Source organism: Jaculus jaculus, chromosome 1, assembly GCF_020740685.1.
Source record: "Jaculus jaculus isolate mJacJac1 chromosome 1, mJacJac1.mat.Y.cur, whole genome shotgun sequence".
Classification (NCBI taxonomy): Eukaryota; Metazoa; Chordata; class Mammalia; order Rodentia; family Dipodidae; genus Jaculus; species Jaculus jaculus.
In genome coordinates, this window is record NC_059102.1 from 227,270,289 (window position 1) to 227,289,008 (window position 18,720).

Here is an 18,720-nt window from a genome sequence, read left to right on the forward strand (position 1 = left end):
CTCCTACCTCAGTCTCTGGAGTGCTGAAATTAAAGCCATTTGCCATCATGCCTGGATCCTTCCATTCCTTTCTCTCACCTTCCTGTTTTTTTTTTTATTTTTTTTTAGGCAACGTCTTTCTCTATAGCCCAGGCTGGCCTTGATCATGTGGTCCTCCTAAGTCCTAGGGTTCACAGGTGTGCACCACCACAGCTTGCCTTCTGTGTGTGTGGTGCTGGGACAAACCCAGGGCCTTCTGCACTCCAGGCAAGGGCTCCTCCAAGAAGCTCCACCCTAGCCTCTATCTTCCTCTTGTCCAAACAAAGACGTTCAGCTGTGGGCTTAGGGCCTCTGTGGCAGGCACAGGAGCTGTCCAGCAGCCTGAGAGAGGCTGCAGCGCAGGTGTGGAGCTTGGTGCACTCAAAACAGGCCTGAGGGATAAGAATGCCTACCAACAGCATGAAAATCCCCAGAGCAGCCAAGAAAGCCAGGAAGAAAAAAAGTAGAATTCATGATTCTGCTAAATAAAGTTTTCAAGACTATGAAAAACTAATTAACAGTGGCAAAGTAGTAGAGTAGGAAAAAAAAAAAAAAGCCAGGCATGGTGGCGCACGCCTTTAATCCCAGCACTCGGGAGGCAGAGGTAGGAGGATAGTGGTGAGTTCGAGGCCACCCTGAGACTACATAGTGAGTTCCACGTCAGCCTGGGCTAGAGTGAGACCCTACCTTGGAAAACCAAAAAGAAAAAGGCAGCCCATGGGGTATGGGGAATGAAGGTGAGAGCTAGAGGAAAACAGCATGGGGTGACCTCTGAGTTGACCTCCCCATTATCTATCTTGACAGAAGGTTGTGTCACACAGGCTCACACATTTGTCAGAGCTTAAATGACACACTTAAGATCCATGCATTTCACTAAGTGTGAGTAAGGTAGAACTGAACACTATATGGCTGGGTGCCGCCTGAGAAGGACTATGCTGCTGTGCGTTTTGAGCTACTCTGCTCCACAGATGTTTGGGGGAGCTAGGTTCCCCCATCTCGTCCTCTTTGGCTTCAATTTCTAATGAAGACGTTAAAAAAATAAATACCATATGTTTGGCTCCACATAATAAAGTCACTTACTGATGTCACCTATGTATGCTGAACTACTTCCTCAGTACTGGAAGGGGTACAAAAGGGACACGAGCCACCTACCTCACCTCATGGGTGGTAGTGATTTAACACAATCCCTGTGCACACTGAACAGAGGCAAGCATGTGGGCACTACCATGCGTCTGCCCCTCCTCAGATTCCTTTTCTCTACTTCTCACTCTACTAATAATCCCAAGGCGATCCAGCAGTAGGTAAATTCTTCCCCAACTATCACTGATGGCCCCTCTTTACAGTGCAGGTGGCCTTCACAAGCTCTCAGAAGAGCTGCCCTCACAGCACACCACCCACTCTGACCCGAAGCACCCTGCATGGGAAGCCTCATCTCTGACACTCCAGGAGTACCCTGCTGGGCAAAGCTGTGCTTGCTTCAGCTGCTCAGCCCCTGCTAAGTACCCATCAACCTTACCAAGTGTGCCACAGCTAGGCTACCAACGCCATTCCCAGAATGATATCCAGAAGTGAATGAGTCTCTGCTCCATAAATTCCTTCTGCAGTACCTATCAGCAGTCTCTGTGAGTCTCAGTTATGACATTTCTCGATTTCCTACTCCTGCATGCTTTAACTAGGTCCTTCTGAGTCCATACAAGACGAAGACTATAGTAATTCCTTTCTATCTAACCCTATTGATACTTGCATGTGAGTTTCAAATTGGAAAGGACCCTGGTCTTCTCCCATCTCATGATGAACCTGATATCACTGGTTAGACAGGCAACACCTTCACTGGAGTGATGACACTTTTCTGTTTATTGCTATTCAGTACCAACTACAGAACCCAGCTTCCACGATCTAGAGTTGCATGATCATTAAAAGGAACAAACAACAAGCTAGCTTTGCATAGCACTAACATTTATCCCATAAAAATGAATTAGGCCCCCACAGGCCACAGGAGATCAGCCTTCCAACATAAACCAGTGCCTTGCAGTGGCTCTGCTGCCTTGCACACTCATTCACAACCCTGCTGTGTCCCATGTGTTGGCAGTGAGGACAACAGAAAAGCAAGCACCACATCAGTGTGTTTCTCCCAAGAGCCTGTGCAGCCAGTGTTGGAGATAGTTTAAAGTTAAAATGATAGTGGCAAAGAAATGGTCCACAGCGCACAAGAACAGCAGTTCCATCCATGGCCACCAGGAAGGCAAGCTTGAGGAAACCACCTGCACCAGGAGGAGCTTGCCACAAGCACCTGCCCACCTCCTGCTGGCCTGACAGGCGCTCCAGGGAGCAGAGTGCTGGGCTCTGGCAGGATCTGCTCTGGTGAGTCAGTCTTGTGATAGAAAGTCAGACACCTATGATCACACAGGGCAGAAGATCTACTGTAAGGACGTAACAGGATTTGCATGTGTGAGCCAAGAAGTGGGCAACAGGGCACCACTGAACAGTCTGAGCCACTTCGGCAAAGGCTCGTAGCAGACAAGAGCCCAGGAGACAGCAGCAGAAGGCTGCAAGTACCGGCGGGTGCAGACACAGACATGCTGTGCTGCCTGTGCGCCAGGCAGGGCCTTGCTACGACCAACAGAGACAACTGCTATGCAGAACAAACCTAGGTCACATGGTGAGTATGTCACTGTTACTTCCAAAGAGAGCTAAGGCACCAAACTTCCTGGTGATTTAATTAAAAAACAAAACCGAGGTGCTGTAATGCTGCTCCTAGTCAACTCTGAACAAAGATACGGCTCAATTCTACAAGGAGATGCTTCCTCACTGGCATTCCTGGGTGTGGGTTTGACCTGGAAGGAGGTGGAGTTCTACTACACTGGCCTGGCTCCCTGGCAAATCACACCCACTCCAAGTCTTCCCAAGAAATGACCATATACATGGCCCCAAGGCATCATCTACCTACCACATACCATATACGTACATGGCCCTATGTACCATTATGTAGACCCATTGCCACATATGTACCCGTGTGTACCATTTATGTGCCCCACCGTCATGTATGTGTCCTGTGGAAGTGTGGTGGGGAGCAGCAACAGGAGGAGATGGGAGCTGGTATGGGGTATGGGGAGGACAGGACATGGATGGAGAGAACCAACACAAGCTATGCCGGGTCAGCGGGTGCTGCCGGCCGGACTTCAGCTTGCCTGAGCACTTACAGCTCTAGTACTGGTTGGGTGCATGATTTTTTCTTAATTCAATGGCAGAACCAAATCTGAAAATATTACGAATTTTAAAGAAGAAAAAGAGGAAAAGGAAAAGCACAGCAGAAAGCAGGCAGGAAACAAACCAAACATCCAGAGAAGCAGGAGGCAAAGCAACCATGCCAGAAAGCTAACCAAGCACAGCTGGCCCCAGCCCACCCCACCCCGCAAGGCACCATGTGGGAAGCCGCTTGGCAGCCATGTTTGCTCACAATCAAAACCAAGAAGCCACGTCCTGAGGTGGCTGGGAACACGAGGACTGAGACTCCAGTTCACACAGGGAGAGCCATCTCCAGAGAACCGCCTGGTGATGCAGACATGCAGTACCAGCATTGGAGAGGCTGAGGCAGGAGGGTCATATGTTCCAAGCCAGCCTGGGCTTACACAGTGATACTCTGTCTCAAAATAAAGTAAGTTAAGGGGCTAGAAGAGGGCTCAGTGTATTTGCCACTTAAGAATGAGGGACTAGGAAGGCTAGAGGCCACCCAAATTCAACTCCTTAGAACCTGCATAAAAAGGGCGGGAGAAAAACAAAACAAAACAAAAAAAAGGGCGGGAGACATAACTCAGTGGTAGCATGCACAAGGCCCTAGGTTCAATCTCCAGCACCAAAAAAATAAAAAAATTAAAAAGCTACACACATCTGTAACCCCAGTCTAGGACAGGAGTAGACCAGAGAATCACTGGGGCACGCTGACAAAACAGCAGTTTCAAGTTGAGGGAGACCCCATTTCAAGGAAGTACATTACAGCATACCAGCCATACTCTACATCCATATGCTGTACGGGGAAAAAAAAAAAAGGCCGGCCGGGCGTGGTGGCACATGCCTTTAATCCCAGCACATAGGAGGACTGCTGTGAGTTCAAGGCCACCCTGAGACTACAAACAAACAAAAAAAAGGAAATAAGTTAAATAACTTAAAAGCACAAACAAAACAAAACAAAGCAGAGGGACCTGGACAGAGTCCAGAGGCAAATGCAAACAGCCCCAACAGACAGAATAGGACGAATGGGCTGTCACCTGGAAAGCATCAAGCTAGCTTTGTACTTCCACAAGACAAAGCACAGATGGACTAGTTGACTGTGAAAGAGACTATAGAATCTCTGGCCCAAGACTACAGCTGAACACATGGTATGTCACATGAACATATATGTGATATGACATGGACCATGCATAATATACTTGACTTACAACAAATTTCTATATATACCACAAACTCAGAAGTCATGCCAAAGAGACTGACAAAAGTGTGTAACAGGGCTGGAGAGGTGGCTCGGCAGTTAAGGTGCTTGACTACAGGGCCTGAGTATGATTCCCCAGTATCCACACAAAGCCACATGTACAAGCTGGCACAAACATCTAGGGTTTGTTTGCAGCAGCTAGAGGCCCCAGCCTGCCCATTCATATTCTCTCTCTCAAATCAGTATTTTTAAAAAGTACTTATAAAAGTTTGTGACACTCGAGAGCCAGAAGCAGAAGGATTGCTATAAATAAATTCAAGGCCAGCCTGAGACTACACAGTGAATTCCAGGTCAGCCTGGGCTACAGCAAGACCCTACCTCAAAAATCAAAAAAAAAAAAAAAAAATCATTTTAGGGATTAGGCAGATGCCTCAGCAGTTAAAGTCAATGCTTGTAAAGCTTGCCATCCCAGGTTCAATTCCTCAACCACTCACATAAAGCCAAATGCACAAAGTGGCACAAGTGTGTGGTTTCCATTTGCACTGGCAAGAGACACTAGCACACCTAGCAAAGTTCAGACAACGGACCCTGCGATGTCCCCGAGGAAATAGAGGATGGCACCAAGAGATATGGCCTCAGGCCAAGCAGTCCAGAGGGAAACTGAGGATGAGACAGTCTTAGACCTTTTTCCTAGGGCTGTCCACATGCAGCTGCAGATGATAGCCTAATGGCTGTGCTGGCTGCTGCAGGGCCCAGAACAGGCTGCTCCTGGTTCTGGTTGGACCTGACCTGCTCCTTCGGTCCTGGCCATGCATCCTGAAGAGCTGCAAAAGGAGAGACACCTGGTCTTCTGCCCTGGTCTCCAGTTAAACAGCTACAGGCTTTTCTACCCCAATAACAAACCACTGCTCAAAAATGACCTGGTTTTTTATTAATTCTTAGCCCAGGCTGGCCTCAAACTCATGGCAATTCTCCTGTTCAGCCTCCCAAGTGGCATCTCTTTAGTTTTGACAGGTACTGACTGTTTCTACAATGTGCTTGCTTTCTACAGCCAATCTGTCTACTGCCTTGCTAGATCTAACTTCTAAGCACACAAGTCACAGCTACGGTCCAAAGTCAGAGCACCCAAAGTCTCACTTTCCAGTGAGTCTCCAGGAGAAAGGACTCCTTTTCTAAAGCCTCATTCTGCTGGTGGGAGGATCCTAATATAGAAAAATTTCCCAGGATCACAGTTCACTGTGATCTGCGCTGTCTCTAAGGAGCCAGCAGCCATGCTTTCAAAAACACAGTGCACTAGGGAGGGATAGCCGCTTCCCTCTGGAAGGCCTAAATCTCATGTACAAATATGTTGGGAAGCCATCTATTCCATTGCGTTCTCAACCCAAAGACAAGGTGACTGCATCATACAGAATGATGGTGAAAACAGGCAGAATGGAACATGAGTAAACCGCAGGCTTCAGCAATGGCAGCAAGGCAACTTGAGCCGTTCTGCCCTATTGCTCCTGTGTACACAGTGACAGCATGGTATCCACTGGATCCCAAGACACAGCACTGGGGATCTGCAAGCCAGTACTCCAGTTTAGGAGGCAAACAAACACGAAGCAAATGGGCCAGCTGATGTGAGCGCAATGTCAGGACCACACTGTAAGGGCACAGGACAGTCATTACAGTGTCACATAGACTAGGGCAGGTTTGCTGCAACCGAGGCCTAGCCAGGCCTCTGTGGAGGACATGCCACCAAAAAGGCGTCCTGATGCCTACATCAGGTATGTCACTATGAAAACAGGCAGTTACTTAGCGCATATGCTGAGTGTCCCCACCAGGCAGCCAGACACGGAGCAAGGTACACAGAGAGCCGAGGCTCAGGGGCGGGAGGTGCCTGACTGCCCTGTGAACAAATGCTGACTCTAGAAACAAACTGTGACCCCATGACCTCGGGTCCCAGCTCCTCCTGAGCAAAGGCCACATGGGGCTGCTGTGCATAGTTTATGCTCTCACTTCACTCTGCTCTGGGGAATGTTAGGTGACTTGTGGCGGTGGAGGGAAGAGTTCAGGGTAAAAGGAGAAACCAAGCCTGGCCTCACCTCACCTGACAACCACAAGATCAACTGCCCAGCATTTCACCTTTCAACTGTGAAGCTTTGCAAGAGCTTATGAAGCAGTAATGTGGAAGCTGCCCTTGCCTTGGGCAAGAGATTGCCAGCAGATTTACTCAAAACATTTGTGCTAATTCATAGTATATACAGGGGTTGCCCTAGAGCACACATGGTGAAAACTGAAACAGACAGTACAACACATATGTCCAAAGGAAGACCACAGCCCCAATGTACCCAGCACAAGGCACTTAAAACATTTCAGCACCCTGTTAAGAAAAATCATCTCAACATGAAGTAGTTGTGTTGTCATCCACACAGGAAGCTGCTGGGGCAGAAGTCAGCTGGCACCGGGCCCCACCCCACCCCACCCATCACTCCTGCAGCAGGGCCCACCCACAACCAACTCCACCGGCCTCACCTGGCGTGTTCCTCCTACTTTGATTTAGAAACCAGACCACAGTGCTGAGAGGCTGGGCCCGGGTTGGGCAGCACAGCCCCGTAATCCATAAGGTGGAAGCTAACCCAAGAACCAGGTCCCCGGAAGAGCCATAATGCTGACAGTGTGCCAAGTAATATGCGATGATGTTAAGAAGGAGGGGCTAATGATGACAACTTCAAATTAAGTGATCAGTCCAAGCACTCACCCACCAATGAACAGATAAGTGAACCACAGTCCATCCAGGTGATGGACTATTACTCAGCCATACCAAGGAGCAAAGTGCTAGTGCATGCTCTAAGAGGGAAGACCCAAAACCACAGGATATCCAGTCACAAAAGGACAAACAGTATGTGCCTCACAGGAGGTGATCAGAAAAGACAAATCCATAGACAGTTGGAAGCGTGGCAGTGGAGATGTGAAGGAAGGGAAGTGACTGCTTAGAGGAGTCAGGTTTCTTTCAGAGGAGGTCAGATGACCTGTAGGTCAGCCATGGCAGCCGCCAACCAGGTCAGCTTCAGGTGGATGCCCTCACACACCACACCAGTCACAGACAAGACTAAAGCAGCTCTTCTTTTCTTGAGACAGGATCTTACTCTGTAGCTTGGGCTATCAATCCTCCTGTCTCAGCATCCAAGCACTGGGATTACAGTCTTATGTACCACACTAGCAAAGTCATAATTAAGCTGCTTCCAAGACCACGTGTTTTTTGCTGAAATAAAACTCAAAAATGCACAGCAGTGGGTCAACCCACGGTGGTCCTTGCTGGAAGTATCCTGGGACCTGCCTAAGGAATAGTAAGTCAATAGCATGCAGGGAGACTCACCCCATCAGTTTGCTATAGCTTCCTTCTGAAAGCAAGCCACATTTGAGGCTACAGAGATGGTTTAGCCATTGAAGGTCTTTCTTGCAAAGCCTGTCAGCTGGGGTTCAATTCCCCAGTACTCATGTAAAGCCAGATACACAAAGTGGCACAAGTGTTTGGATATCCTAGGCAGTGGCAGAGGCTCTGGCATGGTCTCCCCCTGTCAAATAAAAATATTCAAAGAAGCTGGGTGTGGTGGTGCATGACTTTAATCCCAACACCCAGGAGGCAGAAGTAAGAGGATCGCCGCCGAGTTTGAGGCCACTCTGAGCCTACATAGTGAATTCCAGGTCAGCCTGAGCTAGAGTGAGACCCTACCTTGGAAAATAATAATAATAATAAAATAAAGAAAGAAGAATTCATATATACATATACATATACATACACACACACACACATATATGTATGTACTGAAGAGATGCAAAGTGGTACATTCATCTAGAGTTCATTTGCAGCAGCTAAAGGTCCTGGCATGCCCATACTCAGTCATTTTTTTCTCTCTCTCTTCTTGCAAATAAATAAATATTAAAAGAAGAGCAGGGTGTGGCGGTGCACACCTTTAATCCCAGCACTCGGGAGGCAGAAGTAGGAGGATCGCCGTGAGTACGAGGCCACCCTGAGACTACATAGTGAATTCCGGGTCAGCATGGGCTACAGTGAGACCCTACCTCCTAAAACAAAAAAAAAAAAAAGAAGAAGCAGCAAGCAAGCAGCCACAACCACCGAGTACCCCCCACACCCAACACACCTGTCATTTCAGCCTTTGGTAGACAGGAGCAGGAGGAGAACCCGTTCAAGATCAGCCTGGGCTACATAATGAGACCCTATCTTAAAAAAAAAATTTTTTTTTAACTGTAACTCCAATTTTAATTTTTTAAAAAATGAGGGCTGTGCTAGAGAAATGGCTCAGCAGTTAAAGGCAAAGTCTGCCAGCCCTGGTTCAATTTCCCAGTACCCATATAAAGCCAGATGCACAAAGTGGTAGATGTATCTGGAGTTCATTCATCTACAGTGGCAAAAGGCCCTGGGTCCACCCAAAGACACATTCACTCTCTTTTTCACATGCACACACACGTGCAAGCAGGTAATTAAAAAAAAAAAAGAAATTAAAGTGAGGGTTTGGAGAAGTGGCTGCAAATAATGAGCACTTCAAAAAGTATAGTTAAAATGTAAACAGGACAAAGAATTGTAAAAACAACCCACATGTGCACTCCTGCGAGGAAAATGCAGGGAGGCTGGAGTTTCGGACCCAGGACAAAGTCCAACAGCTTGGGAAGGAATTCGAGGCTCTTCTGGAGGCTCCCTCCCTGTCCTATCCCACACAGCTCAGAGCTGAGCAGGCAAACACAGGGCATAGAGGTCTGTCAACACCAAACCTCAGATTTAGGGCTGCAAAGGAGCTGAGAGCTAAAGTCCCTTCTGAAGTGACATGGAGGAGTCAGAGTGGGGGAGAAAATCAGTGGCTGTTAAAAAATGTGCAAGCAAGGCCTCGGCAGTGTTGCCCAGTCAGTAAGCCCACATTGCCAGGTTAAGCGGCACCTCAAGCTTCCCAAGATGACCCTAAGCTTGTCAGCTACCATGCCAGCTTCAAGCTCCATAAAAGCAGGACCGCTTGAGGCAAGAGACACAACGGTTCAAACTATAAAAGCACACCTCTGCAAAATGCATCAACAGCACACATGGCCCCCCGAGTCCTCCAGCTTCCCTGCACAGGCAGGCACTGAGGTGAGAACATGGTGGCTGAGGTCACACAGCTGGTGAACCTCTGTCCAGGACCCAAGGACTAGGTTAGCCCCTCCATCTCATCATGAACTTCTGCTTGACAGAAAGGGTCTCTTATTTTGGGGGGAGCTGAGGCTGTAGCTCAGTAGCAGAACAGCCTACCATGCTCAAGGCCCAAGCTCCAAGCTCAGTTGGGGGGGGGGGGGTTAGACCAAGACTTTTATTGTGGATTGAATTCACTGCACTACCAAAATAATAGTCATCACCTTTGGCATCAAAGGGCTCATCTGAAGCTCAAGTGAGCTTCCCTTACAGAGCTGTCCAGCTGCCGCAGAGGCAGGGCAAGTGTAAGGAAGAGACAGGACTAACAGCAGGTGAGGGACCATGGGGACAGTGTGCTAGCATCTCAGGCTGACAGCTCACTACAGCAGACTCATTTTCCCGAGTTGACAACTAACCACCACACAACAGAGGCATTTCGGGGTGGGGGTGGGGGACGGACGGTATGATAGGAAAAACCACGGTCTGAGAGAAATGTCACCAAAAAGATAAGACACCATAGAAACCACAACCACTGCTTAAAGACATTAAAAAGGAGAAGCCACAAACAAAGGTTCAAAGAAAGCTAAAATAAAAAGGGAGGAAAAGAAAAAAAAAATCCTAGCTACCGGACAGCTTTCTCGGCCACCACCACCCTGGCAAATACTTCAAAGAGCTCAAAGAGCGGAGCAGGTGGGCCTTGACTGTGGCCTTACTGCTACAGATGCCCAGCAGGGGTGAGTGCTCACCTTTCTTGTGGGGACCTTGGCTCTCAAGGCAAGTGCAGGGCCTAGGCTCCATGGGCTGTGAGAAATGGTGGGAGCCCCAAGCACTCAAACACTGGATTGAAGCTCACATTTCCGGGTGGACGACGAAGCCCTTGCTGCCCAGCAAGTTAACCTGACATCCCTAAACTCGCGTCTGGTCCTGGTGGGCACAGGTTATCTCTGGCCAACAGACCACTGGTGATAACTGTTGCGGAGTAACTGAGGCTCCAAGGGCTCTGTCACAGCGGCCTGGCTCTCAAGACACTCGCACACTCACCAGCATGCACACCCTACACGTACTCACACAGACACACACTCTACTCCTCCTGGCATGCACACGCTCCTGCCTGTGGAGCCGTCACCACCTGCACACCGGTCTGGGGACACCTGTGCCTCCGCAAGGAGCAGGGCCCACGTGGGCCCAGGTTCTAGAGCCTTCTCGGAAACACCTCCCCATGGTTCCGAGGCCCGCTCCTTTCTTTTATGGTAATAAGCACGGTTTTGAGAGACCAAGGCGACACAATGTTGAGTTGTCACCTTAAAGTCGGAGTGGACAGAGGCCTGCCTGCCTTATCGCTTCCAATGTTGGATGTAAAACAGGACACACAAAAGGGCCGTGAACTCTGACGCCCAAGCAGTAGGCCCCACGGGACTGCCGATGGGCGACAGAGGGCTGGGAAGCAGGCCTGGGGCGCGGAAGAGAGCTGGGGTGCCAGACCTGGGCTGTTCTGAGGGTACAATCCGAGTGGGGATTTGGGATGGAGCCAAGGGGGGGGGTGCCCTCTCCCCACCGCACCCCGCGCGCGCGGCCACGCACTCGTACCTTGTGGCAGGCCGGGCAGGTGGGCAGCGTGCTGCCAGGCCCGGGGGCGCTCTTGCCCCCGGGGCCTCCCCCTCCTCCTCCTCCGCTGCCGCCGTTCAGGCTGCTCTGGATCTGCGTGAGCTCCTGGCGCAGCACCTGCTTCTGGTGGAAGCTGAAGGCCGGGTGGTTGGAGGCCATGGTGAAGAGCAGCAGGAACTCATCGCCCGTGCGGCCCTCGTTGAGCTGCAGTCCGTAGTTATGGATGATGGAGTCGATGTGCGTGAGCGTGCGGTAGAGCACGCCCGCCGCCTCGCGCTGCTCCGAGCCCAGCAGCGCCAGCGACACCAGCAGCTTGCTGCGCACCACCTCGTCCGTCAGGTTGGTGAGGCTGCCCAGGTCGGCCGGGTTGTTGGCCTTGATCTCCGAGTCGCGCAGCGAGTGGTAGTCCTTGCGCGCCAGGTCCTCCAGGCACGAGCCGAGGAAGCGCAGCTCCAGCGGGATGCACAGGTCCAGCAGGCCGCACAGGAACTCCACGCGCTGCGGCGACGGCAGCTCCGAGAACCAGCGGTACACGCCGTCCCTCTGCAGCGGGCAGCGCTTCTCCACCATGCTGCCGCCCGCGCCGCGCCGCGACCCGGGCCCGGGGACCGCGCGGAGGCGGCCGGGGGGCGCGGAGGGCCGCGGCCGAGACGCGCCGGGGCCGGGGGCGCGCGGGCCGGGTGAAGCCGGGCGGGAGCCGCGAGGCAGGCGCGGGCGAGCGCGGGGGCCGGGTGCGCGCGGACCGGGCGAATCCCCCGCCAGGAGCCGGCGAGCTGGCGTGCGCGGGCCGGGGGGCTCCGGGGCGGCCGGGGCCGGGGCGGCCGGGGGCGGCGAGCGGCCTCGGGCCCCCCGCTCACGGGGAGGCTCCCTGCCCGCGCCCGTCCCCAGCGGTGGCCGGTGCGCGGCGGCGGCGGCGGCTGCTCCTCCTCGTCGTCGTCGTCGTCGTCGCCCGGGAGGCGGCCGCCCCCATCTCCCCGCGCGCCGCAGGGTCTGTCACTGCGGGCCGCCCCCCGACGGAGCCGCCCCGGCCATGCCGCCGCCCGCGCCTGCGCCCAGGCCGGCCGTTACCCCGGGGCCGCGCGGCGTCGTCGCCTCGGAGCGCTGGGCGCGGCGCCCGAACGGGCCTGGCGTGCGGTGCGGCGGAGGGATCCGGAGAGATGCGCCGCCGCCGGAGCTGCCCGCGCGGACGGATCGGTTCGGCGGGAGCCGAGCGCAGCGCGTTCGCGAGCACGGGCGGCCGCGGCCAGCACAAGTGGGCGGGGTGGCCGTCTCTCGCGACAGCCCGGGCCGGCCGGGACCGCCCCCCCGCGCTGATTGGCCCAGTCGCCCGTCTTCGGCACGGGATTGTCTCGGTCCCGCCACGGGATTCGTCCGCGCCGCGACCCCGCCTTCCCGGGGGGCTGTCGATCACGTGGGGACCGCCTCCTCCCGCCCCCCCGGCCGTCGACGCTTCTCGATTGGTTGATTGGTTGGCGGAGGTCGGCGAGTGGGGAAAACCCGGGGTGGATTTCTGAGCGCTTTTGTTCCCGCAAATCTGCCCGGAGCCTTGTTTTTTTTTTTTTTTTTTTTTTTTTGGAAAGCCAGGCGTTTGGGCCTTCCTGCTTTATTCCGAAGCGTTACCCCAAGGAGGTAGCGGCAGGCTCGGATGAGCTTGCCGGAGGTGGGGTTCGGAGAAGGTGGGGGGGCCTTCGCACGCTAGACCTGTCCCTGCTGGGCTGTGTGACCTTGGACAAGTCACTTGGTCTCTCTGAGCCCAGGGCGCCTCCCAGGGAAGAGGAGGGTAATAATAACCGTCCCGGGGGGGCTTGTAGGAAGGTGGTGAGCTCACAGAGGGCCCACCTGCATTTTTGAGGCGGCTGGCCTTTCTTGGGCGGGGGTGATGGGACAAGCAAACCCCTGCCAGTATGCCTGCCCTCCCCGGAGGTTTCATGGAGCCGAGAAAATGCAAACACATGGACCTGGGGTCTGCGAGCGATCTGGCGGGAAGCACAGGACCGCCACCACCCTGGCATTCGCCTGGCACAGGACTGCGGGTTGGGGGAGGGGGAGCGTGGACCCTGTCAACGCTACAGCTGCAAGACCTGCCAAGAGCAGGAATCTGAGCTTTCAACAAATCGGTAGTCCCTGCTTCCCCCACCCTTTTTTTATGGAGGACGTCCTCTGATTTCCTGGGGGTGTAGGCAGGCTGTCGCTTCATGGGAAGAACGGCTGTGTGGGCCTGGGTCCCCCTTATTGTCCTACAGCCCAATCTGGGTGGGTCACTGGAAGGAGACTGTGTTGATCTAGTTAGTGAATTCCTCTAGATATGGTCCAAGGTGCTGAAAACACCTAGGCCCGACAGTCCCCAGCCTTGGCCTTCCAGTCTGAGCATGCATTGCCTGTCCACAGCTAAGAAACTGCTTCCTGTCACCTACCCACCCCTTGGGCATATCTTTCTGGCTTCCTGAGTGATCTGCCCAGTGTAAGGAGGAGTGGGGTAAGCCGGTTAGGTCCGCCACCTGATTTCTCAGTACATACTAACTTCTGATAACAGCTGACAGTGTAGTAAGGTCTTTTCTTCTCTTGGACCTCACTCCTATGCAACTGCAGAGGAGTGACCACTCCACATCCAAGTGCTCAGAAGTGAAAGAATCTGACCAGGAAGCTAATGACCACCCTTGCTTCTCACTGATGTAGGAGGTGCCTCAGAGTCCACCCCACATGCCTGGGTCCTTCCTGGTCTTAACTGAAGGCTGTGTAACCTGGTCAGATATTAAATCTCTTTTAGCTTAGGTTCCTCAACCGTAATGATAGTGGAGAACCCTGCCTGGCAGGCTACTATAGCGGGTAGGAGTGCTATCCAGTGCCCTTGGTCACTAGGCACAGAGGCCTGAGCCTCAGAAGCCTCTAGAACAACCCCTCTTCCTCCTCAGCTCCGGCTGCCTTCTTCTGAACAGGGTGCTATTAAGTTCATGCTGGATTGAATAACGTCACCTAAAAGTTCATGTCCACCTGGAGCCTCTAGACATACTCTTATTTGGAAATAGGGTCTTAGCAGCTATAGTGATGGTCATAAGTAAGAGAAGATAGTGCTGAGTGGGGATGGGACCCGATTGGATAAGACTGTTGTAAGAAACAGAAAAGCACCCACAGAGTCAAGGGCAGCAAGGCTGTGTGAAGGAGACTAGAGTCCCCAGGAGCTAGTAGGGTCCCCTGTGCCTCCAGGGGGAGGAGCCACCACACCTTGGATTTGTACCCTTGGCCTGCAGGTAGGAGCGTACACCTTACTATATACTAAGCCCTCCTTTCTGGGTGGTCATTCCTGAGAGCAAATGCAATATGAGGTCATCTCCTCAACCTGAGGGTGGCTCAGTGCCATTGATTTTACAACAAGTAGTTTTGGTCTCTACTCTCAGGACCAGGCTTCATTTTGGGTTTGGGGGCTTGGAGGTGAGTGAGTCATCCACGTCCTCCAGCTGTAAGGGGCTGTCACTGTCCCTAGCTCAGCACTCTCAAGCTCTATGTGTCTATGGCAGGTCCTGTTGTCCCCCTGAGCCCAAGGCTGCTTCCTGAACACAGCCTGCCACTCTACCCGGACACAAAGCAGTCACGGGTCACGGGCTCTGTGTATGTGTGCGCGTGTGCTGGTTCCAACTTTTCTCCACCTACACCTCACATAGTCACAGTCCCTCTGGTGGGTTCTGGAACCCTTGGGGAAACAGAACTGACCCTGGGGCTCAGACTTGGTCAGAAGGGCTACACGTGTCTGAAGGAGCAATGCAAAGGCACGGGGTTACGTGGGCAGTGTGAGAGCAAGCTCAGCTGCTGTTCAGGCCACAGGCCCCTGTCCCTAGAGCAGTGAGCTGGGGACAGTGCTACTGAAGCACCGTAGGCTCTGCTGCCTGCCCAGTGGGGTCCCATTTAGGGTGGCACAGATTACTTGCCAGCGTTTATGGTCATGCCCGAGTGGCTTACTCTGGGCTAAGATTTGGGGAAGAGGAGCCCTTTCAGAGGGTTGGAGCAAAAGAAAGAGGTAGCATTCACCCTAAATTCCTTGAATAGATGAGCTTTTGTGTGAGTGGAGTGTGTGTGCTGTGTGTGCATTGTATGTACGTGTGTGTGCAGATACATACACCCCATGTACATGTGTGCAGAGGACAGAGGAGGACATAGGGTGTCCTCTTGCTCTTTGGCCTTATTTCCTTCAGACAGAGTCTCTTACTGAATCGGGAACTCTGTGTTTTTCTGTTAGGCTGCCTGACCAAGGAGCCCCAGTAATGCTCTTGTCTTTATCCCTCTCAACACTGGGGTTTTATGTGTGGACTATGCCTGGCTTTTTTTTTTTTTAAAGCTTCTTTTCTTTTCTTTTTTTTTAATTTTTATTTATTTGAGAGCAACAGACACAGAGAGAAAGACAGATAGAGGGAGAGAGAGAGAATGGGCACGCCAGGGCTTCCAGCCTCTGCAAACGAACTCCAGACGCGTGCGCCCCCTTGTGCATCTGGCTAACATGGGACCTGGTGAACCGAGCCTCGAACCGGGGTCCTTAGGCTTCACAGGCAAGCGCTTAACCGCTAAGCCATCTCTCCAGCCCTATGCCTGGCTTTTTAAAAACATCTTTTGTGTGTGTTTCAAGATAGGGTTTCACTCTAGTCCAGGCTGACCTGGAATTCACTATGTAGTCTTAGGGTGACCTTGAACTCACGGTGATCCTCCTACCTCTGCCTCCCAAGTGCTGGGATTAAAGGTGTGCATCACCACGCCTAGCTAAAACATCTTTTTAAAAATTTGTTCTTTGAGTGTTGGAGAGATGACATAGCAGTTAAGGCACTCACCTGAGAAGCCTGAGGACGCAGATTTGATTTCCCAGTATCCACATAAGCCAGATGCACAAGGTGGCGCATGCATCTGGAATTCATTTGCAGTGACTAGAGGCTCTGGTGTGCATGTATCACACCCCACCTTTCTCTCCCTCCCCTCCCTACCTCATTCTCTCAAATAAATAAAATATTTTTTCAAAAATTTTTTGTAGTCTGGAGAGATGGCTTACTGTTTAAAGACAATTGCCTGCCTAAGGACCTAAATTCAATTCCCCAGTACCTACATAATGCCCAATGGTGCCAGGTGGCAAATGTATCTGGATTTCATTTGCAGTGGCTAGAGGCCCTGGTGTGCTAATTCTCTCCCTCCCTCTCTCCTTCTCCCTTCCCCCTCTCTCTGCTTGCAAATAAATAAATTTTTAAAAATGTTCTTTGAAAGCTGGCCATGGTGTGCACACCTTTAATCCCAGCACTCAGGAGGCAGAGGGAGAATCACTGTGAGTTCGAGTTCAAGGCCACCCTGAAACTGCATAGTGAATTCCTGGGCTAGAGTGAGAATCTACCTCAAAAACAAAAAAGAAGTTCTTTGACAACTTAATACACATACATGTTGTATTTTGATCACGTAGGCAGCTCCCTTTGCCCTCTCTTGTCCTCCTCCCAACCTTGCTGAGCCCCTTCTGCTTCCTGCCACTTACCAGGAGTGGATAGCCATTGAAGAAAGTTGACTCCCCCAGTCCCCAGAAACTAACTGCAGTTAGCTCGTGGTGGGGGTGGGGAGGGCTCATGAGCCCCTCCCCCATCATCATGATGGACTGTTGACTGCTCTGTCCTGGGCGGGTAGGTAACCACAGATGCTGTGGGTTTATGAATGCAGTGGCCACGTGCTGTCCACATGAGAGCTTCCTTCTCTCCAGCTCTCACGTTCTTTCTGGCTTCTATTCCTCCTCCTGCAGCGTACCCTAGGAGGGAATGTTACAAATGTCTCATACAGGGCAGTACACTCATTGGTCACTCATTTTCAGCACTTGACCAGTCTCTGCATTAACTGCAGAAAGCAAAAAGCAAACCTTTTCTGACCAAAGCTGAGAGCAGCCTGTGCTGTGAATATAAACATCAATATTTTATTTAATTAATTATTTATATTTTCGAGGTTGGTCTCGCTCTAGCCCAGGTTGACCTGGAATTCACTATGTAGCCTCAGGGTGGCCTTGAATTTATGATCCCCCTACCTCTGCCTCCCGAGTATTGGGCTTAAAGGCGTGCGCCACCATGTCCGGCTGTTTTATTTTATTTTTTGGTTTTTCACAGTAAGGTCTTGCTCTAATCCAGACTGACCTGGAATTAGTCTCAGGCTGGCATCAATCTCACAGCGATCTTCCTACCTCAGCCTCCCAAGAGCTGGGGTTAAAGGTGTATACCTTCACACCCAGCTAAACAAATATTTAGATGCCACAACACAGTAGTTTGGCAAAATAGCAGTAATGTATTCTCCCCCAGTGCCAATCATGCTTTGCTGTTTGTGTGGGTTCTGGGGAGTGAACTCCAGGTCTCTGCGTGTGCAGCAAACCTTCTTCCCTGCCCAGCCATGTCCCCAGGACTCAAACAGGCAGTCTTACGATGACATACCTGCATTTGCTTCTGTCACTGAACTGATCTGGCAGTCCTAACACGCGAGGCCCACATGTTGGCCACCAGTCCCCAAGTGCCCTGCCTTTCCCTCATGCTAGATTCCTTCTGCCCTGGCACCTGGGCCAAGTGGAGGAATAACATGGATGCCCAGCGGCGGGGGTTTCTTATTCCATTCATGGGTTCCTGACAGCCTTGTGTCATTTCCGCCACCCCAGCAAGAAGTCTGGATTTTTTTTTGTCATCCCATTTCACAGGTGCACAGTGGTCTTACACATGGGTTGGGCCTTGCTGTCACTCACGTTGCAAGTGGAGTCTGACAAGCCAGTCACTCACAGATGATGTCCTTCCCAGGCAGAATCACATAGGACAAGTCGTTCACTATTGTGGCATGTTGCAACCAAGGTTGTCCGTCACATGGCAGTTTCCAGCAATGATGCGACAAGGTCCACCCACAGCCATAAACAGGTCACTGTCCCCGAGTGATGCTTGGTGCCCTGGTTTTTGCCCACAGCAGGCCTGCTCCCCAGGGATGTCTGGCATTGGGCTAGACTCTGTGTTTCTCTAGTGGGCACAATCTTAACTCTTACTTCAAATGACAAATCTGGACAGGGGAGATAGTACAGTGGTTAAAGGCACTTGCTTATAACCTAGCTTCCTGAGTCCAGTTCTTCAACACCTACATAAATCTGGTCACAAAGTGGCACATGTGTGATCCCAACACACATATGGACGATGTAGGGTGGAGCCAGGAGAACAGAGAGGCTCATGGGCCAGCTAGACTGGGGCACAGGCAATGGCAAAACAAGAGTGACCCTGTCTCAACCAGGTGAAAGGAGAGGACAGATACCCCCAGGCTTTCATCTGACCTTCACGTGCTGCACTGTGGGGTGTGTGCGCGCCCATACACACACACACACACACACACACATCAAGTAAAAAGAAATAAGACAGGGCTGGAGAGATGGCTCAGTGGTTAAGGCACTTGCCTACAAAGCCGAAGGACCCAGGTTCAGTTCCCAAGGTCCCATGTGAGCCAGGTGCACAAGATAGCTCCTGTGTCTGGAATTCATTTGCAGTGG

The 18,720-nt window shown here is 51.9% G+C and overlaps 2 protein-coding genes across 2 annotated transcripts in view; one reads left to right on the forward strand and one right to left on the reverse strand.

Moving 5' to 3' along the window:
* The window catches only part of Zcchc14 (zinc finger CCHC-type containing 14), a 67,541-nt gene extending 55,761 nt beyond the window's left edge, over positions 1-11,780 (reverse strand). Inside the window, exon 1 of the mRNA XM_004666050.2 lies at positions 11,193-11,780. Within this exon, the coding sequence (XP_004666107.1) occupies positions 11,193-11,780 (588 nt within the window). The remainder of the gene's footprint in view (positions 1-11,192) is intronic.
* On the forward strand, positions 11,779-12,675 carry LOC123458476 (basic proline-rich protein-like). The gene is made up of 2 exons (XM_045142515.1): positions 11,779-12,107; positions 12,198-12,675. The coding sequence occupies exons 1-2, from the start codon at positions 11,779-11,781 to the stop codon at positions 12,673-12,675; spliced, it is 807 nt and encodes a 268-aa protein (XP_044998450.1).
* The last annotated feature ends 6,045 nt before the right edge of the window (positions 12,676-18,720 follow it).

Coding starts and splice junctions, on each gene's coding strand:
- LOC123458476 (XM_045142515.1), top strand. CDS start 11,779: ATGCTGCCGCCCGCGCCGCGCCGCGACCCGGGCCCGGGGACCGCGCGG. Junction 12,108..12,197: donor CCCGTCCCCAGCGGTGGCCG/GTGCGCGGCGGC, acceptor CGCGCGCCGCAG/GGTCTGTCACTGCGGGCCGC.